At 42.4% G+C, this 26,476-nt stretch overlaps 1 protein-coding gene across 2 annotated transcripts in view; it reads right to left on the reverse strand.

The window, feature by feature from the left end:
* The window catches only part of LOC100196824 (inositol 1,4,5-trisphosphate receptor type 2), a 150,663-nt gene that overhangs the window by 45,859 nt on the left and 78,328 nt on the right, over positions 1-26,476 (reverse strand). For both annotated transcript variants that reach the window (XM_014125393.2, XM_014125392.2), the window contains exons 38-45: positions 17,906-18,011; positions 11,247-11,434; positions 10,799-10,991; positions 8,846-9,108; positions 8,237-8,437; positions 7,568-7,678; positions 1,679-1,774; positions 1,492-1,611 (exon numbers count right to left, since the gene is read on the reverse strand). In XM_014125393.2, the coding sequence (XP_013980868.1) occupies positions 1,492-1,611; positions 1,679-1,774; positions 7,568-7,678; positions 8,237-8,437; positions 8,846-9,108; positions 10,799-10,991; positions 11,247-11,434; positions 17,906-18,011 (1,278 nt within the window). The remainder of the gene's footprint in view (positions 1-1,491; positions 1,612-1,678; positions 1,775-7,567; positions 7,679-8,236; positions 8,438-8,845; positions 9,109-10,798; positions 10,992-11,246; positions 11,435-17,905; positions 18,012-26,476) is intronic.

Raw genomic sequence — 26,476 nt, forward strand, 5'->3', positions numbered from 1 at the left:
GGGGTGCTTTGCTGTAGGAGGGACTGGTGCACTTCACAAAATAGAAGGCATTATGAGGAAAGAAAATTATTTGGATATATTGAAGCAACATCTCAAGACATCAGTCAGGAAGTTAAAGCTTGGTCGCAAATGGGTCTTCCAAATGGACAATGACCCCAAGCACACTTCCAAAGTTGTGGCAAAATGGCTTAAGGACAACAAAGTCAAGGTATTGGAGTGGCCATCACAAAGCCCTGACCTCAATTCTAGAGAGAATTTGTTTGCATAACTGAAAAAGCGTGTGTGAGCAAGGAGGTCTACAAACCTGACTCAGTTACACCAGCTCTGTCAGGAGGAATGGGCCAAAATTCACCCAACTTATTGTGGGAAGCTTGTGGAAGGCTACCCGAAACATTTGACCCCAGTTAAACAGTTTAAAGGCAATGCTACCAAATACTAATTGAGTGTATGTAAACTTCTGACCCACTGGGAATGTGATGAAAGAAATAAAAGCTGAAATAAATCCTTCTCTCTACTATTATTCTGACATTTCACATTCTTAAAATAAAGTGGTGATCTAACTGACCTAAGACAGGGATTTTTTACTAGGATTAAATGTCAGGAATTGTGAAAAACTGAGTTTAAATGTATTTGGCTAACGTGTATGTAAACTTCCGACTTCAACTGTACATACTGGTGGAAAAACAAAATGTCATCCATTTTAGAATAAGTTTGTAAAGAACCAAAAGTGTGGAAAAATCCAAGGCGTCTGAATACTATATACACACACAGGGCATTCGGAAAGTACTTTTTGTTACATTCTGGAAACTTTCACATAACCAATTTTGGTTTGCTGGGCAGATGCTCAGAAGTGTGGTGACTTTTACTGATAAACAGGAGCAATAGCTAAAAGGGAATGCTTGGGTTATGTGTGTGTATATGAATGCTTGAGGCAGGTGTGTGGTATGTAATGTATGTTCATTTGCACATGTGCGGTTAATGATGGGGTTGAGTGTGTATGTGCAAACTTCTGATTGTGCTCTTGTGTGTTTGTGTTATTTTGGAAGTGCAAACAGCCAGCCCCAGAGAGCTCGGTGGTCATGATGAAACCAGTCCGTTGGTGGGACAGAAATACCCTGTCTGACACTCAGCTCTATTTTGGGTGAAAGACAGAAGTGAAAACCTGCTAGACCTGGTCTGTCTGACTCAACACAGGAACCATTTCTTCCATTGAAAGTTACATCCCTTATCACCTGCTGAAATAACATAAAACAAGCCTATATAAAACACACCTAGAGACATGAATCCTTAGACTCACCTGGCGGTGGAGTAAGAGTGTGACACATAGGCGAATGATACAGTATGTGAATTACCGTCTTTTTCTGTGCCACTGACTTTGCCTTTGTCATTGGGCCCTTACTAAAGTATTAATATGCATGGTGCACAAATTCTCTCCCACACACACACACACACACTCAATCATGCTTGTTATAACACACGTCATGGGGTTACCTGGTGGGCCAGGATGTAGATGTTGTGTCCTACGTCTTTTGGTTTGATCTGGTCTCCTATAGAGTTCTCCTCAGCCTCACTCTCCAGCCCCTGGGCATACGCCTCCTTCATCACATCCACCTGGAACACACACGTTGTCAGTAAGGTGTGTATGTGTGTGTGTTAGTGTGTGTATGGATTCACTCACCAGCTCCATGGGCCTCATCTTGTAAAGGATCTTCTCGGCGTTCTCGCTGTCATGGCGACTCTCCATGATTGCCAGCAGCAGCTTGGAGGCGTTGTTCTAGTACAGAGAGACCACGACACATGACCATCACATCCTAACCCACTCCACAATCTGTTACCCGGTGGAAACTGACTTCAAAATCCACCTCTGTTGAGCCCCACCTGTTAAGCTAAAAAAAGAAACATACACTACCATTCAAAAGTTTGGGGTCACTTAGAAATGTCCTTGTTTTTTAAAGAAAAATACATTTTATGTTATTTTAATGGCCAAAAAATGTATCAGAAATACAGTGTAGATATTGTTAATGTTGTAAATGACTATTGTAGCTAGAAACAGCAGATTTTTTAATGGAATATCTACATAGGCGTACAGAGGCCCTTTATCAGCAATCATCACTCCTGTGTTCCAATGGCACGTTGTGTTAGCTAATCTAAGTTTATCATTTTAAAAGGCTAATTGATCATTAGAAAACCCTTTTGCAATTATGTTAGCACAGCTGAAAACTGTTGTCCTGATTAAAGAAGCAATAAAACTGGCCTTCTTTAGACTAGTTGAGTATCTGGAGCATCAGCATTTTTGGGTTTGATTACAGGTTCTAAATGGCCAGAAACAAAGCACTTCCTTCTGAAACTCGTCAGTCTATTCTTGTTCTGAGAAATTAAGGCTATTCCATGCGAGAAATTGCCAAGAAACTGAAGATCTCGTACAATGCTGTGTACTACTCCCTTCACAGAACAGCGCAAACTGGCTCTAACCAGAATAGAAAGAGGAGTGGGAGGCCATGGTGCACAACTGAGCAAGAGGACAAGTACATTAGAGTGTCTTGTTTGAGTCCTCAACTGGCAGTTTCATTAAATAGTACCCGCAAAACACCAGTCTCAACGTCAACAGTGAAGAAGCGACTCCGGGATGCTGGTCTTCTAGGCAGAATTGCAAAGAAAACGCTGCTAGCTTGCTAGCTAAAGAGCCAAGAACTTGAGAGGAACGTATATCTTCCTCAACGAGGACTATCCTGAAGCTGTGCGCCAGAAGAGGAAAGAACTGATCCCAGCCATAAAAGCTGCCAGAGCGCGTGGGGACATTACTTACATCCGCTATGACAGGCTCATTGTCCACCCTCCCTCCCAGAAGAGCCAAGCCTATGGGTTCGTAGCTTCAACCCCGCAGCACACACACACACACACACACACACACACACACACACACATCAGTTGATTAATAGACTGCTGAATGTATATTTTTTTCTCTTGCTTTGTTTGCTCTTTCCAGTATTATGTCCGTCTCTGATAAGCTACCCAGGAAAGGGATGAAAATATCCCAAATTAATATATGTAGCCTTAGAAATAAGGTTCATGAAATCAATAACTTGCTAACATCAGATAACGTTCATATATTAGCCATTTCTGAGACTCACTTAGATAATTCATTTGATGATACATCAGTAGCAATACAATGATATAACATCTATAGAAGAGACATAAATACTTATGGGGGAGGTGTTGCTGTATATATTCAGAGCCATATCCATGTAATGCTTAGAGAATATCTTATGTCAAGTGTTATTGAAGTGTTGTGGTTACAGGTTCACTTGGCACATCTAAAGCCTTTTCTTTTGGGATGTTGCTATAGGCCACCAAGTGCTAAATGTCAGTATTTAAATAATATGTGTGAAATGCTTGATAGTGTATGTGATGTAAACAGAGAGGTCTACTTTCATGGGGACCTGAGTATTGACCGGTTTTCATCAAGCCGTCTGCTCAACAGGAAGCTTTTTACTGTAACCAGTGCCTGTAATCTGGTTCAGGTTATTAATCAACCCACCAGGGTGTTTACAAACACTACAGGAACAAGATCATCCACATGTATCGATCACATTTTTACTAATGCTGTAGAACTTTGTTCTAAAGCTGTATCTGTACCCATTGGGTGCAGTGATCACAATATAGTAGCTATATCCAGGAAAGCCAAAGTTCCAACAGATGGGCCTAAAATAGTGTATAAGAGATCATACAAAAGATTTTGTTGTGATTCTTATGTGGATGATGTAAAAAATATTTGTTGGTCTGATGTGATTAACGAGGAGCATCCAGACGCTGCACTTGATGAATTTATGAAATTGCTTATTCCAATTATTGATAAACATGCACCTGTTAAGAAACGGACTGTTAGAACTGTTAAGGCTCCATGGATTGATGAGGAACTGAAAAACTGTATGGTTGAAAAAGATGTGGCAAAAGGAGTGGCTAATAAGTCTGCCTGCACATCTGACTGGCTTACTTACTGCAAATTTAGAAATGATGTGACTAAACGCAACAAAAAAAATAAGAAACTTTATTATGAAGCCAAGATCAATGATATAAAGAATGATGGAAAAATGTTGGGAGTACTTTCAATTAAATTGTGGGCAGAAAGATAAATTCAACTAAATCTTTCATCGAATCAGATGGCTTATTAATCACAAAACCATTTGATGTTGCCAATTATTTTATTTATTATTTTATTGGCAAAGTGGGCAAACTTTGGCAGGAAATGACAAACAACCAACAGTGAGCAATTGTATTCATGCATAAAAAAAATAATAATGAAAGAAAAGCATTGCAAGTTCGAATTTTGTAAAGTTAGTGTGGGAGAGGTGGAAGATTTATTGTTATCGATCAATAATGACAAACCTCCTGGCATTGTCAACTTAGATGGAAAGCTACTAGGATGGTAGCTGACTCTATAGCCACTCCTATCTGTCTTATTTTTAATCTGAGCCTAGAGGAAAGTCTTTGTCCTCAGGCCTGGAGGGAAACCAAAGTAATTCCGCTACCCAAGAGTGGTAAAGTGGCCTTTACTGGTTCTAACAGTAGACCTATAAGCTTGCTGACAGCTCTTAGCAAACTGTTGGATAAAATTGTGTTTGGTCAAATATAATGCTATTTCTCTGTAAACAAATGAACAACAGACTTTCAGCATGCTTAGAGAAGGGCACTCAACACGTACTGCATTAACACAAATTACTGATGATTGGTTGAAAGTTATCGATAATAAGAAGATTGTGGGAGCTGTACTGTTAGATTTCAGTGCAGCCTTGATATTATTGACCACAACTTGTTGTTGAAAAAAAACTTACGAGCTACTTATGTGCTTTTCAGCCTCTGCCATAATCAATCTAATAGAACCCAAAGGGTTTTCTTTAATGGAAGCTTCTCTAATGTCAAACATGTAAAGTGTTGTACTGCAGGGCAGCTCTCTAGGCCCTCTACTCTTTTCTATTTTTACCAATGACCTGCCACTGGCATTAAAGAAAGCAAGTGTGTCCATGTATGCTGATGATTCAAGCATATACACATCAGCAACCACAGCTAATGAAGTCACTGAAAACCTTAAAGAGTTGCAGTCTGTTTTGGAATAGGTGGCCAGTAATAAACTGGTCCTGAACATCTAAAACATCTAAAATAAGAGCATTGTATTTGGTACAAATCATTCCTTAAGTGCTAGACCTCAGCTGAATCTGGTAATGAATGGTGTGGCTGTTGAACAAGTTGAGGATACTAAATTACTTGGCGTTACTTCAGATTGTAAACTGTCATGGTCAAAACATATAGATTCAATGGTTGTAAAGATGTGGAGAGGTCTAGCCATAATAAAGAGATGCTCTGCTTTTTTTGACACCACACTCCAAAAAGCAAGTTCTGCAGGCTCTAGTTCTGTCTAATCTTTATTATTGTCCAGTCATGTGGTCCAGTGCTGCAAGGAAAGACCTAGTTAAGCTGCAGCTGGCCCAGAACAGAGCGGCAGGTTTTGATCTTAATTGTAATCAGAGGGCTGATATAAATACTATGCATGCCAGTCTCTCTGGGCTAAGAGTTGAGGAGAGACTGACTGCATCACTTTTTGTGTGTTGAAAATCCCAAAGTGTTTACATAGTCAACTTACACACAGCTCCGACACACACACTTATCCCACCAGACATGCCAACAGGGGTCTTTTCACAAGCCCTAGATCCAGAACAAATTCAAGAAAGCGTACAGTATTATATAGAGCCCTTATTGCATGGAACTTTCTTCCATCTCATATTGGTAAAAAACAGCAAACCTCTTAAAAAAACAGATAAAGCAACACCTCGTGGCACAACGCCTCTCCCCATTTGACCTAGATCGTTTGTGTGTATGCATTGATATGTAGGCTACATGTGCCTTTCAAAAATGTTTATGTAGTTCTGCCCTTGAGCTGTTCTTGTTTCATGTTTTGTGTGGACCCCAGGAAGAGTAGCTGCTGCTTTTACAACAGCTAATGGGGATCCTAATAAAATACCAAATACCAAAATCACTAGCCTGCTATTCAGTGGAGTGGATGTATGGTCCAAGTCTGGGTATAAGGGTCTCTTTTCCAAGCTTAAAAGGATAAACATTCAACATTGGCCATGCTGTCAATCCAGCATGACTTCTGCCTAGTTCAAAACAACTGGAAACTCAGAACTGGGAAATCTCAGACTTCAGAGAGTTCAAGACAACTGGGAACTCAGGGGGGGAAAAAACAAGCTCTGACTGGTAAAATACATTTTGCATGGTCATCCAATACGGAATTCCAAGTCGGGGAACTCTGTCCTCTTTCTAGAGCTACGACCTGAAGATCACTGACTTTATGATTCTACATTCCCTCCCCCCCGAGTTCCCAATTGTGTTGAAAGCGCCATAAATCCAGAGAATGCCAGACTTTGAAGTCAAAGCTGGATGACAAAATCTGCCCATGAAGGACCGCCGCACAGCACAACAAGGTGAGTCCAAAAATGTCTTGTATGCTGCTGCATGAATGATGTAAAATGCCAGGAAGATATGTATACCGTACCTAATAAAGTAATACTAAATGTATGATGTATAATAAGCTGTTAGTAGCCCATGTGCCTCACCGTAATAATTTAGTACCGTTCCCCCTCATATCTTAGCCTACTGTTCTGACTTAGTGGTGTTTGAGAGAAATGTCATCATCGAATATGGTAAGAGCTTTCATTGTCTGCTTATATGCCCCCTTCATTTATCCTACGGTTCTGACTTGGTGTACAGGGAGAATACTGTAAGAACGGCCCATGTTCTGAATTATGTCGCTGTACTTTTCAAAAGTGCTGAAGAAATAGTTATATTGACTACGTCTGTCCTAGCTCGCTCAGTAATGTCTTAAATCGAAATTACAGATTGCCTCTTATCCGCTCGTCGTCTCCTTATGCCATATAGTTTGAACGTCTCCATTGTCAGTAGAAACCACATTTGTTTAAGCAAGTCAGCCATATCAGCTGTCTTTTTAAAAGGCAGTAAATGAGGCTGCCAGACAATGCTTTGCTGATAGCCAGGTGTAGCAGTAGTAAGGTGTTGGAACTGCTGTTCGGACTCTGCTGTTGGGACAGCTTTATGTAGGCCCTAACAGTTTGTGGGCACCATTATGGTGCAATTAATGTATTGTTTAGTGGCTTTTCTGGCATTTATCAACATTTTTGGGGGGAGTTTGCCCCACCGAAATGTACATGCTAAAATCACCACTGCACTGAGGAAAGACATGTGTTACCTATGAAAGAAAGGAGGAAAGAAGTTCAGTGCATTCTTCCCTCACCCTGACATCTCAGCAGATATCACCTCGTAAGGCAATAACACAAGGACAAATGGGTCTTTTAACAAGAAACTGACTCTGAAATGATTGCCATTGATAGTGATAACATCATGTGTGTAGTATGAATGGCCAACTAATATAGGGCTAGATGGGATAACTTATACAGTATTCATCTAGGTATGATGAACTATTCTCTGCTGCTTATCCAGCTGTTGATATAGGGCTCTCGTGGGGGGGTGAATGTGTATGGAGAGGCATGCTAACCTTGAGTTCTAGCACCAGGTCCATTCGATTCTTCCCCAAGGGGTTGATGGAGTTGACTATCAGAGCTATGATGATGTCGATTCCGTTGGACTCGTGCTTGGCTATACAGGACTGGGACAACAAGAGGTTAGTTAGTGAGCGGAAAACACTTTAAAATGAGGACAACTTTCCATTGGAGGTATAATAGTGGAACTAAAATTGGCAAGATTTAAATAGGTAGTTCAAATAACACCCAACACCCTCGACAATAAGCTAAAACTTAAAAGTGAACTATCCTTTTAATTAAGATGTTTTAGAATCAATTAGACAATACTGTTGTCAGTCTAGCAGTATTGTAGGCCAATTGTGTAACGTCCCAACCACTTTATTAATTGACATCTTACTGAACAACCCCACATATTTGCTGTCAATGGTTTTCATGGCTACGCTTGAACCACAAAATCAAATGCATCTTCGATGGTAAAGTAAGCACAGCAACATTATAGTTTTCTGGTGTAACCGGTGGGTGACCCCGGGCCAAAAGGAAATCCTTGTGGTACGACGGTGACATATCGTATAATTTGGGTTTCCTAGTCTCAGGCAGGGATACAGCATCACGAGAACGTGATTCCACCTCCGCTACACTGGCACAGTTTTGGGGTGACCTGGTAGGTAGTGGTGGTCCCCTACCTGGTTCTCGTGACAAGGCCCCTGGCAGTACTCGGTGATTGTCTCCAGGGTCTGCCGGACAAGGTCCACGTTGCCCTCATTGATGTAGAGGCCCAGCAGGCCCAGGCCTCCCGTGGTGCTGCCACACATGATGTCCAGGAACTGCAGAGTCTCACACACTAGGTTGTAGTTGGTCTTGTTGTTCTGGTTCCGCAGGAAGTTCTGGATTCAGGGAGGAACCAGGAGGGGAAGAAAGGTGGTTAATATTCATAGGATACTAGTATGACATCCTATCTGAGTGTGAGCACAACTGATCTGGGTTTATAGCAGGGTGTGTGAAAATAAAAGTCATGCCTTTCAGAATAAAACCGTGAGCCAGATATTGACAATAATACCTGGTTGATGAAAATGACAATGATTTCATCTCAGAATCTAATCTGTTTCCTCAAATGCATTAGGCCCACCTGCTAATCCTTGTTGAGCTGATTCACTTATGATTCATGATTTACTCATCATGTGAACATGGTAAACACCATGAAGTTCAGCTTGTGGTTAGAGGAACTGTGATCTCCCAATACAGTGGCCATATGCTGAGGATCAAGAAGAGCTTTATTCCATTTAATTCAATACCTGCAGGTTCCTGTTGTGGTTCTCACAGAGCAGCTGGAGGTATCGCAGGATAGGCTTCATGATGGTGATGGCCGGGCTCATCTGGGTCTCTTCCTCTCTCTCCTCGCCCCCTCCCCCGGGCCCATCACCGGCCTGGCCGTCCAGCACCTCCAGGTCTGTGTCCAGATCCTTCCGGAAGGAGACAAAGGCCTTGGAGGTGGCTGAGGACGCCTCCTTCAACTGGCCACGCATGTTGTCTTTCATGTGAAGGGAAGAGTCTTTCGCTTGAGGAGGAGAAGAGGAAGGGGTGGGTCACTGAAGGGTTGCACAATTCTGGAAACAATCCTAAACATCCTCAGAATTTCTGCAAAACCTGTGAATTTCTGCTGACTAGGTTTGGAGGGTGATTTACTTTCAAGTCAGAAAATTTCGCTGTGGAATTCAAATTCATAATATGAAAATGTAGCATTATTTTTCGATCATGTAATCACTTGAATTTCAATTCCTTTCCTGATATTATTGTATTGAAATGAAATGGACACCAACCCTGCTACTCACTGTGAGCCAATCCATTCCCATGATTGTTTTTCAATGTTTCCCCCTCAGTCAAACTGATAGCAAAACTGATATGAAATCTTATAATTCGAAACAACCACTTTTTTTGTAATAATTCCTAAATGACTGTGACCCCTCTGACAACGGGTTAACTGTGTAGTAAGTGTTTTTGTATCAAAACAACACGTCTGGGTACAATGGCCCTTTGATAGACTTAGTGCTGTGGCCCCTCACATGGCCCCTGACATGTGACCGCAGGCATGGGGGCGAAACAGGAACAGAGAACCACAGAATCACTCCACAGTGTTCAGAGGTCAGTGAAACTACAGGGGAAACCACACAGATTAACACTGTTTTTACTGTAGTCATATTGCTAGTTAAATGGGTTAATGACCTCGGCCCAGAGAGATCGACTGGGGCCTAAGGTATAATGATGTCAGCAGAGAGAGAAATAAACCTTTGAATGACGATGCATATACTACACTCTATTACTGTTACTGTATATTACACAGATGCACTACAAATGTGCATTTGAATAACAGCAAATGTACATTATAGGCCTTTTATCAGTATGTCTGCATTGAGAGCCCTTTTCCCATCATCTCCATGGCGACCTGTAGGCTCATGTTCAGACCTGACCCCTCATGACCATTATGACTCAGCAGCTTTAGAACTTAAATCCCTCTTCACCTCTCATCCTCCCACATTTTTCCCTCGCTATTTAACTCTCAACCTTCCACACCAAACTTCAGTCTGTGGAGTCAATGTAGATTTGACAATATCTGCTGCATCACAGACATGTCTGGACTTGTTCTCCCATGAAACAAGGGGAAGGCCAGTAAAGAGGGGAAAGACTGCAGCTCGAGAACTGAATGAATAGGTATATGAATCAAACTAACTTTATTTATCCACAGTGGGGAGAATCTAGTTTTCCACCAACAGTATACAGTCAGGTCCAAATTTATTGGCACCCTTGATAAAGATTAGCAAAAAAGACTGTATAAAATAAATACAAATACTGAGCTATATTGTATGCAAAAAATGTGCAAATATATTTTATACTAATACAATTGCTCAGAGAAATATATTTAGTATAACTCCGTTTTTTTTTTACTCTAAAAAGATAGGGGTCAAAATTATTGGCAACCCTGTTTTCAATACTCCAGCACCTGACTGTACATCAGAACATAGAGACATAAATACAGATGCCTGATGGAACCAAATACGAGGTATGAAGGAGAGGATCATAGAAACAGAATGACTAGAATGGCCAAAGCCCCTCAGACCTAGGCAATTTGACAGTACACTCATGAGGACCCTCAATATGGCTGCCGTCCCACCCATCATGCAACATTGACTTGAATGGGAATGTCTGTTCTAGTCATTCTATTTCTATGGAAACATAGAAATACAACGTACCTGTTTTCCTGAGCCGGATGCCACTGTGACTGACGTCGACGTCCTCCTCTCTCTTCCTGCAGGTGCTGACCTCAAACATGTTGACACACACAGTGGCCCGGATCTCTTGCTGGGCCAGACGCATGCGGTCATAGAACACCTTGAAGAAGCGCTCCGACTTCTTCTGCTTGTGCAGCTGGTGGTAGAACGAGTTCTGAGGGGGGTGGGAGGGTAGAAATGTAAAGGACCCATCAGATAGTTGATAAACACTTGTATCGGAGTGAGTGTGTGTGTGTGTTCAACCTGAATCTCTGTATCTGTGCACATTTACGTATCCGAGTGAGCCTACCCTCTCCTCACCCACCTGTATCTGAGTGAGCCTACCCTCTCCTCACCCACCTGTATCTGAGTGAGCCTACCCTCTCCTCAGCCACCTGTATCTGAGTGAGCCTACCCTCTCCTCACCCACCTGTATCTGAGTGTTTCCCCCCCGCAGCAGGGCGTTGCCTAGCAGGATGCTCTCCTGGAACACACGATCGTTCTTGGTACTGACGATGAGGTCTATGACCAGCTCTGAGGCTCCCTCGCTGTCGAGCAGACACTGGATGTCCACCATGCTGCTGCCCGGCTTGTCAGAGTCCTGGACCAGAGAGCCACCTGCAATTAGATAAGATAGATAGATTAATAAACACATGGATTGGAATGGGGGAAATGGGAGGACATGATTTGGAACAGACCTGGGTTCGAATACTATTGTGCTTGTCTGGCTTAATGGACAAATGGAATACTAGCAAACGTGGATACCCCACCCACCTGGCAAACCAGGCAGTCTCAAGCAAACGCTAAAAGTAATTGAATGATATCAAATAGCATTTGAACCCATGTCTGATTTGGAACCAAGGGTTTGTATTATAACTGTCAAGAATAAATAATAGCCTATGATTACAGCCTGAGTAAACAATAGCCTATGATTACAGCCTATGAAGAAATAACTTATGATTTGTATTTATTATGGATCCCCATTAGTTCCTGTCATGGCAGCAGCTACTCTTCCTGGGGTCCAGCAACAAAAGACAGTAACATACAGTTACAAATACTACATGACATTACATGTCATAAGACCTTACCCAACAAATTCAGTGTGTTCCCTCAGGCCACCACTCCACATTTACAATACAACACCCATTTGCACATGTGTAGATTGCATGTTATCATGTGCATGTGCCCATGTGTCCCTTCACAGTCCCCGCTGTTCCATAAGGTATCTATTTTTCAGTTATTTAAAACAGATTCTACTGCTTGCATCAGTTAACTGATGTGGAATAGAGTTCCATGTAGCCATGGCTCTATGTAGTACTGCGCCCTCCCTAGTCTGTTCTTATCTTGAGGATGTGAAGAAACCTCTGGTGGCATGTCTTGTAGGGTATGCATGGGTGTCCGAGCTGTGTGCTAGTAGTTTAAAAAACAGACACCACGGTGCATTCAACATGTCAACACTTCTTACAAAAACAAGTAATGATGAAGTCAACTTCCTCCACTTACAGCCATGAGAGATTTATACGCATATTATTAATGTTAGCTCTGCGTGTACATTTAAGGGCGAGCTGTGCTGCCCTGTTCTGAGCCAATTGTAATTTTCCGAGGTCCCTCTTTGTGGCGACAAAACTAGAGCCTGTAGGACCAGCCTCGTTGATAGTGTTGTTAAAAAGGCTCCTGAGTGGCGCAACGGTCTAAGGCAATGCATCTCAGTGCAAGAGGTGTCACTACAATCCCTGGTTCGAATCCAGGCGGTATCACATCCGGCTGTGATTGGGAGTCCCATACGGCGGCGCACAATTAGCTGAGCCTCGTCCGGGTTTTGGCCGGGGTAGGCCGTCATTGTTAATAAGAATTTGTTCTTAACCTGTTGGGGCTAGGGGGCAGTATTTTCACGGCTGGATAAAAAAACGTACCCGATTTAATCTGGTTACTAATCCTACCCAGTAACTAGAATATGCATATACTTATTATATATGGATAGAAAACACCCTAAAGTTTCTAAAACTGTTTGAATGGTGTCTGTGAGTATAACAGAACTCATTTGGCAGGCAAAACCCTGAGACATTTTCTGACAGGAAGTGGTTACCTGATGTGTTGAATTACCTTTAAGCCTATGCCATTGAAACACACAGGAATTGATTAATGTTTTGGCACTTCCTATTGCTTCCACTAGATGTCACCAGCCTTTACAAAGTGTTTTGAGTCTTTTACTGTGAGATCTGACCGAACAAGAGCCATGGAACGGTGATGGCCGATTAGACTCTGGCGCGCGAGTTCATGTTGGGTACCCTCGTTCCAATACGTTTTAAAAGAGAATGCATTCGTCCACCTTGAATATTATTCATGTTCTGGTTAAAAAAGGCACTAATGATTTATGCTATACAACGTTTGACATGTTTGAACGAACGTAAATATATTTTTTCCCCTCGTTCATGACGAGAAGTCCGGCTGGCTTAGATCATGTGCTAACAACACGGATCTTTTTGGATATAAATGATGAGCTTTTTTGAACAAAACTACATTCGTTATGGACCTGGGATTCCGGGAAGTGACATCTGATGAAGAGAATCAAAGGTAATGGATTATTTACATAGTATTTTCGATTTTAGATCTCTCCAACATGGCCGTTTGTCTGTATAGCAAAGCATATTTTTCTGGGCGCAGTGCTCAGATTATTGCAAAGTGTGATTTCCCAGTAAGGTTATTTTTAAATCTGGCAAGTTGATTGCGTTCAAGAGATGTAAATCTATAATTCTTTAAATGACAATATAATATTTTACCAATGTTTTCTAATTTTAATTATTTAATTTGTGGTGCTGACTTGACTGCCGGTTATTGGAGGGAAACGATTTCCTCAACATCAATGCCATAGTAAAACGCTGTTTTTGGATATAAATATGAACTTGATAGAACTAAAAATGCATGCATTGTCTAACATAATGTCCTAGGAGTGTCATCTGATGGAGATTGTAAAAGGTTAGTGCATCATTTTAGCTGGTTTTATGGTTTTGGTGACCCTGTCTTTGAATTGACAAAACATTACACACAGCTATTGTCAATGTACTCTCGTAACATAATCTAACTTTATGCTTTCGCCGTAAAACCTTTTTGAAATCGGACAACGTGGTTAGATTAAGGAGATGTTTATCTTTCAAAGGGTGTAAGATAGTTGTATGTTTGAAAAATTGGAATTTTGACATTTATTTGGTTTCAAATTTGCCGCTCTTGCAATGCACCTGCTGTTGATAGGGTGCACCACGGGTGGCACGCTAGCGTCCCACATAGCCCCAATTAACTGACTTGCCTAGTTAAAAAAGTTAAATAAATACATGTTTTTAAAAAAAGGCAGAGCAGTGCTTTATTATGGACAGACTTCTCCCCATCTTAGCTACTGTTGTATCAACATGCTTTGAACATAAAAATGTACAACCCAGGGTTACTCTAAGCAGTTTAGTCTCCTCAACTTGCTCAATTTCCACATTATATATTACAATAATTAGTTGAGGTTTATGGTATGGTGAATGATTTGTCCCAAATACAATGCTTTAGTTTTAGAAATATTTAGGACCAACTTATTCCTTGCCAGCCATTCTGAAACTAACCACAGCTCTTTGTTAAGGGTTGTAGTGATTTAACTCGCTGTAGTAGCTGACGTGTATAGTGTTGAGTCATTCGCATACATAGCCACACTGGCTTTACTCAAGGCCAGTGGCATGTCATTACTAAAGATTGAAAAAAGTAAGGGTCTTAGACAGCTGCCCTGGGGAATTCCTGATTCTACCTGGATTATGTTGTAGAGGCTTCCATTAAAGAACACCCTCTGTGTTCTGTTAGACAGGTAACTCTTTATCCACAATATAGTAGGGGGTGTAAAGCCATAACATATACAGCACCAGTCAAAACGTTGGACACACCTACTCATTCAAGGGTTTTTCTTTAATTTAACTATTTTTCTATATTATAGAATAATAGTGAAGACATCAAAACTATTAAATAACCCATATGGAATCATGTAGTAACCCAAAACATTGTTAAAGAAATCAAAATATATATGTTTTATTTGAGATTCTTCAAAGTAGCCACCCTTTGCCTTGATGACAGCTTTGCACACTCTGGGCATTCAACCATCTTCATGAGGTAGTCACCTGGAATGCATTTCAATTAACAGGTGTGCCTTGTTAAATGTTAATTTGTGGAATTTCTTTCCTTCTTAATGCATTTGAGCCAATCAGTTGTGTTGTGACAAGGTAGGGGTGATATAAAGAAGATTTGGTAAAACACCAAGTCCATATTATGGCAAGAACAGCTCAAATAAGCTAAGAGAAATGACAGTCCATCATTACTTTAAGACATGAAGGTCAGTCAAAGTGCAGTCGCAAAAACTACCAAGCATTATGATGAAACAGGCTCTCATGAGGACCACTACAGGAAAGGAAGACCCAAAGTTAACTCCTTGCAAGAGGATAAATTCATTAGTTACCAGCCTCAGATTGCAGTCCAAATAAATGCTTCAGAGTTCAAGTAACAGACACATCTCAACATCATCTGTTCAGAGGAGACTGCGTGAATCAGACCTTCATGGTAGAATTTCTACAAAGAAACCACGACTAAAGGACACCAATAAGGAGAGACTTGCTTGGGCCAAGAAACATGAGCAATGGACATTAGACCGGTGGAAATCTGTCCTTTAGTCCGATTTGAGATTGTGAGATGCAGAGTAGGTGAACGGATGATCTCTGCATGTGTGGTTCCCACCATGAAGCATGGAGGAGTAGGTGTGATGGTGCTTTGCTGGTGACATGGTCTGTGATTTATTTACAATTCAAGGCACACTTAACCAGCATGGCTACCACAGCATGCTGCAGCGATTTGCCATCCCATCTGGTTTGCCCTTAGTGGGACTATCATTTGTTTTTCAACAGGACAATGACCCAAAACACACCTCCAGGCTGTGTAAGGGCTATTTGACCAAGAAGGAGAGTGATGGACTGTTGCATCAGATGACCTGGCCTCCACAAATCACCGGACCTCCTTCAAGACTATTGAAGCTGGTTGAGAGAATGCCAAGAGTGTGCAAAGATGTCATCAAGGTAAAGGGTGGCTACTTTGAAGAAACTCAAATATAAAACATATTTGGATTTGTTTAACACTTTTTTGGTGCTACGGGATTCCATATGTGTTATTTCATAGTGTATGTCTTCACTATTATTCTACAATGTGGAAAATAGTACAAATAAAGAGTAGGTGTTAACTTTAGACTGGTACTGTACATTCTTCCATCAGCAGACTGATCGATAATGTCAAAAGCTGCACTGAAGTCCAACAAAACAGCTCCCTCAATCTCAGCCAATCATCATTCATTTGTGTAAGTGTTTGTTGAATGTCCTTCCCTTTAAGCATGCTGAAACTATGTTGTCAATTTGTTTACAGTAAAATAGCATTGTATCTGGTCAAACACCATTTTTTCAAAAAGTTTACTAAGGGTTGGTAACAGGCTGATTGGTCGGCTATTTGAGCCAGCAAAGGGGGCTTTACTATTCTTGGGTAGCGAAATTACTTTTGCTTCCCTTCAGGCCTGAGGGCACACACTTTCTAGTAGGCTAAGATTGAATATATGGCAAATGGTAGTGGCAATATTGTCCACTATTATCCTCAGTAAGTTTCCACCCAAGATGTCAGACCATGGTGGCTTGTCATTGTTGATAGACCATTTTTTTACTTCTTCCACACTCACTTTATGGAATTCAAAACTACAATGCTGGTCTTTCATAATTGGATCAGTTATACTTGGATGTGTAGTGTCAGTGTTTGTTGCTGGCATGTCATGCCTACATTTGCTAATCTTGCCAATGAAAAAATCATTAAAATAGTTGGCAATATCAGTGGGTTTTGTGATGATTGAGCCATTTAATTCAATGAATGATAGAGCCGAGTTTGCCTTCTTGCCCAAAATTTAAGGTGCTCCAAAGCTTTTTACTATCATTCTTTATGTCATTTATCTTTGATTCATAGTGTAGTTTCTTCTTATTCAGTTTAGTCACATGATTTCTCAATTTGCCATATGTTTGCCAATCGGTTGTGCAGCCAGACTTATTTGCCATTCCTTTTGCCTCATCCCTCTCAACCATACAATTTTTCAATTCCTCATCAGTCCACGGGGTTTAACAGTTTATACAGTAATTTTCTTAATGGGTGCATGCTGATTAGTAACTGGGATAAGCAATTTCATAAATGTGTCAAGTGCAGTGTCTGGTTGCTGCTCATTACACACCAGAGACCAACAAATATTCTTTACATGAACAACATAGGAATCATTTTTTAACATTTTTACATTTTAGTCATTTAGCAGACGCTCTTATCCAGAGCGACTTACAGTAGTGAATGCATACATTTCATAATTTTTTTTTTTCTTCTGTGCTGGCCCCCCGTGGGAATCGAACCCACAACCCTAGTGTTGCAAACACCATGCTCTACCAACTGAGCATCAGGGAAGGCTGAATCACTACAAAACGTATCGTATGACCTCTTATACACTATAATTGGCCCAGCCTTTGGAACTTTGGTTTTCCTAGATATGGCTACTATATTGTGATCACTACATTCAATGGATTTGAATACTGCTTTAAAGCAAATTTCTGCAGCATTAGTAAAGATGTGATCAACAGATGTCGATAATTTAATTCCTGTGCTGTTTGATTATAGATTATAGCCTATGAGTAAATAACAACCTATGATTATAGCCTATGAGTAAATAACAACCTATGATTACAGCCTATGAGTAAATAACAACCTATGATTACAGCCTATGAGTAAATAACAACCTATGATTACAGCCTATGAGTAAATAACAACCTATGATTACAGCCTATGAGTAAATAACAACCTATGATTACAGCCTATGAGTAAATAACAACCTATGATTACAGCCTATGAGTAAATAACAACCTATGATTACAGCCTATGAGTAAATAACAACCTATGGAGGTAGGCTACCAGTAAACAATAATGCATGTTATCTGCTCACTCCCCACAAGTAACAGAAAGTATTGTTAAGGTATAGTTGGGGTTATTCGGGGTCGTGTTTAGTACCTCCAAAGCCTCCAGCCGAGCTGTTCCCGCTCCCAAACTCTGATTTGGAGTGAAGCCTTTGATTTCCAAAGTAGCGAGTGAGGAGAATATGCCTTAACACATTTCCCTGCAGGAGGAGAGAAATTGAAAAGATTAAATCCACACCATAATGTGTCTGTTTTATGCCAGACAGAAACATGAACGCAGGCAGGCAGGCAGGCAGGCAGGCAGGCAGGCAGGCACACACACACACACACACACACGGTGAGGTTCGCTCATTGTTTGTGCGTCCCATCAACAATCAGACACCAAAGAAAAACATATTTTCAATGCTTAATCAATCATGACACAAAGGTTGCATCCCAGATGGCTCCTGTAACCATTATAGTGTGCTACTGTTGACCAGAACCCATAGGGAATATGGTGCCACTTGGAACACAGACATATTCTTAGTCTTTCCATGTATCAGAGTTTATTCATAGAAGACAGCTTTTGCCATTGATACAGAATGACAATACTATGCCGGCCATATTGAGTATGTTCATGAGGGGCCTTGGCCATTGTAGGAAATAGCTTTCTATGGCTTTTACATCTGCGGTACATCCTACACACATGCTGTACACTGTGGCTATACGGTGCTAACACTCCACTATTGGTTTCATATAAAATGATGACATCACGAGTGAGATCGTTACATAAGCAACATGGATGTAATCATTCAAATTGCATTCTAGGATGAAGCGACTTCTTCCTGTGAGAGAAAGAAAGAAGGGGAAGAAGGAAACTGAGCTGAGTGCTAGGAACAGATCCTGTGCTTCCCATGGGAGAACACACAAGGAAGACTGTGAGTGTGTGTTACATAACACCTGGTGGTGGCTGGCTGGGAAATCACGAGGGAAGGCAGACAGGGAGAGCGGGGTTTTTCTCTCTCTCTTTTAGTTTGCGCCTCTGGGTAGAGACACCCCCACTTGTGACTTTTGCCCTCTAGAGAGACACTGAAATAACCGCCCACACTCTCCGATTGCATAATATGCATGTGTGACTGACTGTTAAAACTTGTCTGGCATGTAGAAAACATGTACGCTCAAGAGACTCACTCTTTTTTACTACCAATATGTATTATTTAAGAGCACAGCAAATGAGGGATGGATGAAGAGAAGGATGACACAGGGGTCAGCCCGTTTCCATGGTAAGTACCACAGAGAGCCGTGTCATGACAAACGACCAACCTTTCTCGCATGGGATACCACAGAGAGGACAAAAAAACTGAAAGGTAAAAGTGAAGTTGAGCTGAAGCCCTTCAACTAAGTGTTCTGAGGAAAGGAGCAGTGTTCTGAGGAAAGGAGCAGTGTTCTGAGGAAAGGAGCAGTGTTCTGAGGAAAGGAGCAGTGTTCTGAGGAAAGGAGCAGTGTTCTGAGGAAAGGAGCAGTGTTCTGAGGAAAGGAGCAGTGTTCTGGTGGAGAGAGAGCAGTGTTCTGGTGGAGAGAGAGCACGTGCAGCTGATATTCCCCATCTCATCTGCAGTCAGCACTGACGGCCGACTGCCTGCACTGTCTGGCTGAGAGCGGCGTCTCCACACAGGTTTGCACACACAAACAAACACACAGACCCTTCATTGATTGCAGGTGATGATATCAGTGAGCCAACTTGGCTCATTCCCACTCAAATCAGACATGTACACAGAGCGCAAACGAACACTGAGCTGTCTTTTAAGGCAACAGCAATATGTTTCCTTTTGATTGATTGCAGATGGAATCGTGTTTGACATTAACATTTCTACTTTTCTAAAAGGAGACGTCTGTCTTGCGCCATTCTTTCACATATCCTAAAAGAGAGGTAGAGTGCAGCAGGCAGGGGGTTTGAGGTGTGGGGCTCCCCAGTCTCTCTCCCTACCTCCCTCCCTGCCTTGATGCTTCCCCCTCAGGTGATGCAGTCTGCTGGCCAGCTCTGCAGAGGGAGGTGGAGAAAAGAGCAGGATAGAGAGAGAAAAAGAGAGATAGAGGAGGGAGAGTCGTGCCAGCCTGACTCATCTGTCTGCTGCTGCATGGAGAGAGAGGGAGGGAGGAAAGAAGATCAAACCTAATGGGTTTTTAAAATGTGCGCCGGCACGCCACACTGCGGCTCTGGGTGTCCGAGGTGGAGATGAGCAGTTCGCCAAAACCTCTATCCGCCCCCCCAACTCAACCACCCTCCCCACCCACCTCCCTATCCTCTCTATACCTCCACCTCGTCTGGAGATGTCTCCAACTCTGTCTGGGCAGCAGAAGAGAGGGAGGGAGAGAGAGAATGCGGGCTGAGCTCACCTCTCCTCCATGCCTTTTCAGGAGGTCTCACGTCTCAGGCAGGAGGCTGGGAATAGAGCCCCAGCCCAGACAGACAAAGCTCCAGGCTCTCAAGGGAAGCTAGTGAAAGCAGAGCCCAGCAACAGAGCACGCTCTTGGAGTCAGACTACGGTCAATTATAGGTGGTACTACCGGGGCCAGACAAGGAGGGGAAAGTTTCAATGAAAAAGTTGGCTGAAGATTTTCCAATCTTAGTTCTTGCTTGTGGAAAGTGTGAAAGTCTCACCACAACAGACACGATGTCTCACAGGCCAGGGCTCTTATTCATAAAGTGTCTCAGAGGCTGACTGATCTAGGATCTAATTAATGAGATGTGGGACCTGATCCTACTTCAGCACTCCTACTCGTTTTATGAATATGGGCCAACTCAATTAGAATCAGTTTAGCAGATTACATCAGAATGAATAAGATTTTGTGGGTAGGGGGTGGATCTGATCCTAGATCAGCACTCCTACTCTGAGATGCTTTGTGAATACAGACACGGGTGTCTATTGATAGAGGGGAAACACTGGTCTAGTGTTACACTAGAACGTGTGTGTGTGTGTGGCTCCTGTTAAGGTGTTTCCACATGGCTGAGCAGGAGCAGAGACAGGAAGCAAGGTGGATCAACTTACAGTAAGTATGATTGGAGGGAATACAGTCTGTGTAACCGGCCCTCTGGTGTACTGTATCATACCATTATTCACCAGGTTACTAAAGTATAGGCTATCGATCCAATAACAACCATGAGAAGCACTGAAAGGAAAAGCAGATCGGAGGATGTTCAATGCCAGACAGAACGTTCAACAGAGCGTTCGATTAAGCATTATTTCCCATGCTCCACGTCTTTTAGTCTGAGAACATAGGAAGTTTACAAACAAATCTCAAACCCGATTCAACTTACTATAGGCCTACAGTACATATTTATATGCTCCTTATTTCCATATGACATTTGTAAGATGTAATGTGATCAGTTATAAAGAGAATCACTGATGCATCACATTTCATAACATCGTTGTTATGAAATGCAGCCAATGTCCAAAAAACCAAATGAAATCTGAGAGTGAACATCCTGCCCATCCATATCAACTAGTTGTGAGACGCTGCTTCAAAAGACAAAGGGAGGGGAAAAAAAATCAATGCACCTAAAATCTCTTCCTGTTTGGGCATGAAACCTATAGCAACACTACAGCAATGCTATAGCAACACTGGTAACTCTATAGCAACACGCCAGCAACGTTACACCAACATTACAGCCATCAGAGCGGCTGTGAGGGAGACTAAAACACGATGATGGGAGCTGTTAGAGATCAGTGCTGCCGTTGCTCCCTGGACAAGAGGACCCGAGAGTGACTTCTCTCTCTTCGCTCTATGCAATCTCTTACATCATCTTAGTCTTCATCCTTATATCTCTCTACCTTCCTATCTTTTCCTTGCTTTATTTTCGGTCTCCCTCTACCTTCTTCCTCAGCGGACCCTGCCTGCACACCACTCTCTAGCTGCAGTCCTGCAGAACTCTGCTCCCTTAACGTGGCAGACGACTCGCCCGTTCTCTGCCAGCTTCACTATTATACCGACAATGGAAACACTTTCTAATTTTAAAGTGTTTTCCGCTCAACCCATTGTTGTCCCAGTCCTGTATAGCCAAGCACGAGTTCAACGGCATAAACAACCCTCATAGCTCTGATAGTCAACTCCATCAACCCCTTGGGGAAGAATCGAATGGACCTGGAACTCAAGGTTAGCATGCCTCTCCACTCACACACACACTTTTCCTTATATTGTCTCATAGCTCATTGTCATACTCCTCGCTACCGTTTTAAATTCTTTCCCCCACAAAGAGGTCAGGCAGCAAAACAACTTAACAGCTGCATGTGAGAGCAATTGGTGAGATTTGTGATTTTTAGACAAATAGCAGAATGAGCGCATAAACAAAGCATTCCTCCAATGGCTGACCCTTTGCCGGCGGGTTCACTTCGGAAGTGGCGCATGTGATTCGCTAACATTGTTAGATAGGTTCACGGCATAGGGTTTGTTTTTGTCAGGACGACTGTGTGATGACCAGCGGTTATATGGTAGGGCACCAAGCACACACACACACACACACACACACCCCTATCGTTGCATGCACACACATTCTGAATGTTCTGATTTTAAAGTTCAGCTCCAATTAAAGGCACAGTAAACTACATCTAAATGATGTTGAGAATGATGAGTTCCCTTTATTCATAGATGGAAGCCTGGGTCCGTATTCAAGCAACTCATAGTAGGAGTGCTGATTTGGGATCAGTTTTAACTTTTAGTAGGGGTGCTGATCCTAGCTCAGCACCCCTACTTTGAATACGGTCCCTGCAGAACTCAAGCCACTTATCCATCTATTCACATGTACAACTTCTCATCCATAGATGTGAGAATACTTGGAATAGGAAGTGTGTTCAGGTGGCCTGAGAGGCAATTCAGAGGCATCTCTACAGCATGGTTTCTTGAAGTATGGGTCGGGACCCAAAGTTGGCCCTGGGTTTGTGAGAGGTGGGTCGCAAATGATGAGAATACATCTATAATCATGCACTATTTCATAATTTGGAAGACCATTTCGGTCATGGGAGGACAGTCAATTTCTCATTAGGGTCTCGAGCTTAACAGTTTCAGAACACCTGCTCTACAGGAGACCCGCTGAGTCCCGTGCGAGACAGGTAAACATGTGCTGGTCCATAACCATGGAGACCACAGACCTCAAGTCAGAGAATGAGAGAGAATTGAGGGGGAAACCCCAGTCAAAAGAAACACACACACTAGAAAAACAGACACAAAAGCAAATGCCCAAAAAGCACACACACTTAAACACCCATCTCTGAAGCCCCTTAAATGGGTGACATTTTCTCCTCACAAAGACAGAACACTTAGTGTCAGACTAAGTGTCAGGGAGAGTCTAGGTTAGGGCCAGTCAGGGGTTAAGGCCTGTCTGGTATCAGTGACTAAGCCAACGCTGCCCTGGCTGGCTGCATGTGAATGAGCGGATGAGTGGAGGGATGAGGCTAAGCCATATTACACTGCGTGTTGCATCGTGCTTGTGTGTGTACAACGCCTTGCAAAAGTATTTAGACCCCTTCGATTTCTTTACATTTTATTGTGTTAAAGTGGGATACGACATTTCATTTTTTGTCAACAATCTACACACAATAATATGTCAAAGTGGAAGAAAAATGCAATAACTAAAATATAGTTTTTGCATAAGTGTTCAGCTCCCTGGGTCAATACGTGTTAGAAACATCTTTGGCATTGATTACAGCTGTGAGTCTTTCTGGGGATGTCTCTAAGACCTTTGCACACCTGGATTGTGCAATATGTACCCATTACTCTTTTCAAAATTCTTCAAGCTCTGTCAAGATGTTGGCGATCATGGCTAGACAACAATTTTCAAGTCTTGCCATAGATTTTCAAGCAGAATTAAGTAAAAACTGTAACTTGGACACTCAGGACCATTCAGTCTTCTAGGTAAGCAAAAACAGTGTAGATTTAGCTTTGTGTTGTAGGTTTTTGTCCTGCTGAGAGGTGAATTCCTCGCCCAGTCTCTGGTGTAAATCAGACTAAAGCAGGTTTTCCTCTAGGATTTTGCCAGTGGTTAGCTCCATCTCGTTTATTTTTTATCCTGAAAGACTCACCAGTATTTGCCGATGTCAAGCATACCCATACCATGATGCAGCCACAACAATGCTTTAAAATGAGGCAGTTACTCAGTGATGTGTTATGTTGGATTTGCCTCAAACACAATGCTTTGCATTTAGGGCAAAAAGTATATTCCTTTGCTCTGTTTTTTTTAATAGTATTGCTTTAGTGCCTTGCATGTTTTGGAATATTTGTATTATTCTTTTCACTGTCCTTTAGGTTATTATTGTGGAGTCACTGCAATGTTTTTGATCCATCCCCAGTTCTCTCCCATCACAGCCAATGAACTCTGTAGCTTTTTTTAAATGACCAATGGCCTCATGGTAATATCCCTGAGCAGTTTCATTCCAGTCCTGTAGCTCAGTTCAGAAGGATGACTGTATCTTTGATGTGTCTGGGTGGTTTAATACATAATCCACTTGATTTCAGTGCTGCTTTTGACCATGTTGATCATAATATACTGTTGATGAAATTGCGTCTATGGATTTCATAACACCTCACTTAGATGGTTATTGGTGTTTTTAAAATCACCGATGAAGGATTTTGAGACTGATTCCCTGACCTGGCAATGTTCTTAATTTGCTGTTTTATGATTTTGTTATACTCTTGTGAATTCTATGGTTTTTACTAGATTACTTGTATTTTTTTATGTTGTCTGTTTGTAATTGTGTAATGACTTGGTGCTGCCTATCTTGGCCAGGACACTCTTGAAAAAGAGATTTCAAATCTCAATGAGCCCTTCCTGGTTGAATAAAGGTTAAATAAATACAATAAAAATAAACAGTCCTGCTTTCTGTTGACAAGATAGTTTAATTTTCATAAATGATGCCTATGCGGAACCTCAATCTGTATGCTGTGGTGTCCCATAAGGCAGTTACCTAGGACCTCTTATGTACTTGCTGTAGTCAAATGATCTCGCTCAGGTGCTCTCCAATCCTATGGCAACCATGTTTGCTGATGATAACATGGACTATGTAACAATCAATTCTGTAGGGCAGCTAAAAGAGGCTCTTTAAGCTGACATGATAAGTACTTCAAATTGGATCACCCAAAACAAATGAGTGCTAAATACAAAGAAAACCAAGGCAATGCTAATATGTACGAAGAGGAGAAGGAAGAAACTACCCTCCTTACAGTGGACAGTTGGCGGAACACCAATAGAAGAGGTTTCAGAGACTAGGCTGTTAAATGTGCTGCTAGACAACAGTCTTTCTTCGTGATCACACATTTCACAGCTCTGCAACAAAATCATCAGCACCTCCTATATGCTCAGAAGGATTGCAAAATATACTGCTAAAAAAAATAAAGGGAACACTTAAACAACACATCCTAGATCTGAATGAAAGAAATAATCTTATTAAATACTTTTTTCTTTACATGGTTGAATGTGCTGACAACAAAATCACACAAAAATAATCAATGGAAATCCAATTTATCAACCCATGGAGGTCTGGATTTGGAGTCACACTCAAAATTAAAGTGGAAAACCACACTACAGGCTGATCCAACTTTGATGTAATGTCCTTAAAACAAGTCAAAATGAGGCTCAGTAGTGTGTGTGGCCTCCACGTGCCTGTATGACCTCCCTACAACGCCTGGGCATGCTCCTGATGAGGTGGCGGATGGTCTCCTGAGGGATCTCCTGCCAGACCTGGACTAAAGCATCCGCCAACTCCTGAACAGTCTGTGGTGCAACGTGGCGTTGGTGGATGGAGCGAGACATGATGTCCCAGATGTTCTCAATTGGATTCAGGTCTGGGGAACGGGCGGGCCAGTCCATAGCATCAATGCCTTCCTCTTGCAGGAACTGCTGACACACTCCAGCCACATGAGGTCTAGCATTGTCTTGCATTAGGAGGAACCCAGGGCCAACCGCACCAGCATATGGTCTCACAAGGGGTCTGAGGATCTCATCTCGGTACCTAATGGCAGTCAGGCTACCTCTGGCGAGCACATGGAGGGCTGTGCGGCCCCCCAAAGAAATGCCACCCCACACCATGACTGACCCACCGCCAAACCGGTCATGCTGGAGGATGTTGCAGGCAGCAGAACGTTCTCCACGGCATCTCCAGACTCTGTCACGTCTGTCACATGTGCTCAGTGTGAACCTGCTTTCATCTGTGAAGAGCACAGGGCGCCAGTGGCGAATTTGCCAATCTTGGTGTTCTCTGGCAAATGCCAAACGTCCTGCACGGTGTTGGGCTGTAAGCACAACCCCCACCTGTGGACGTCAGGCCCTCATACCACCCTCATGGAGTCTGTTTCTGACCGTTTGAGCAGACACATGCACATTTGTGGCCTGCTGGAGGTTATTTTGCAGGGCTCTGGCAGTGCTTCTCCTGCTCCTCCTTGCAAAAAGGCGGAGGTAGCGGTCCTGCTGCTGGGTTGTTGTCCTACTACGGCCTCCTCCACGTCTCCTGATGTACTGGCCTGTCTCCTGGTAGTGCCTGCATACTCTGGACACTACGCTGACAGACACAGCAAACCTTCTTGCCACAGCTCGCATTGATGTGACATCCTGGATGAGCTGCACTACCTGAGCCACTTGTGTGGGTTGTAGACTCCGTCTCATGCTACCACTAGAGTGAAAGCACTGCCAGCATTC

This window comes from Salmo salar, chromosome ssa10, assembly GCF_905237065.1.
Source record: "Salmo salar chromosome ssa10, Ssal_v3.1, whole genome shotgun sequence".
Classification (NCBI taxonomy): Eukaryota; Metazoa; Chordata; class Actinopteri; order Salmoniformes; family Salmonidae; genus Salmo; species Salmo salar.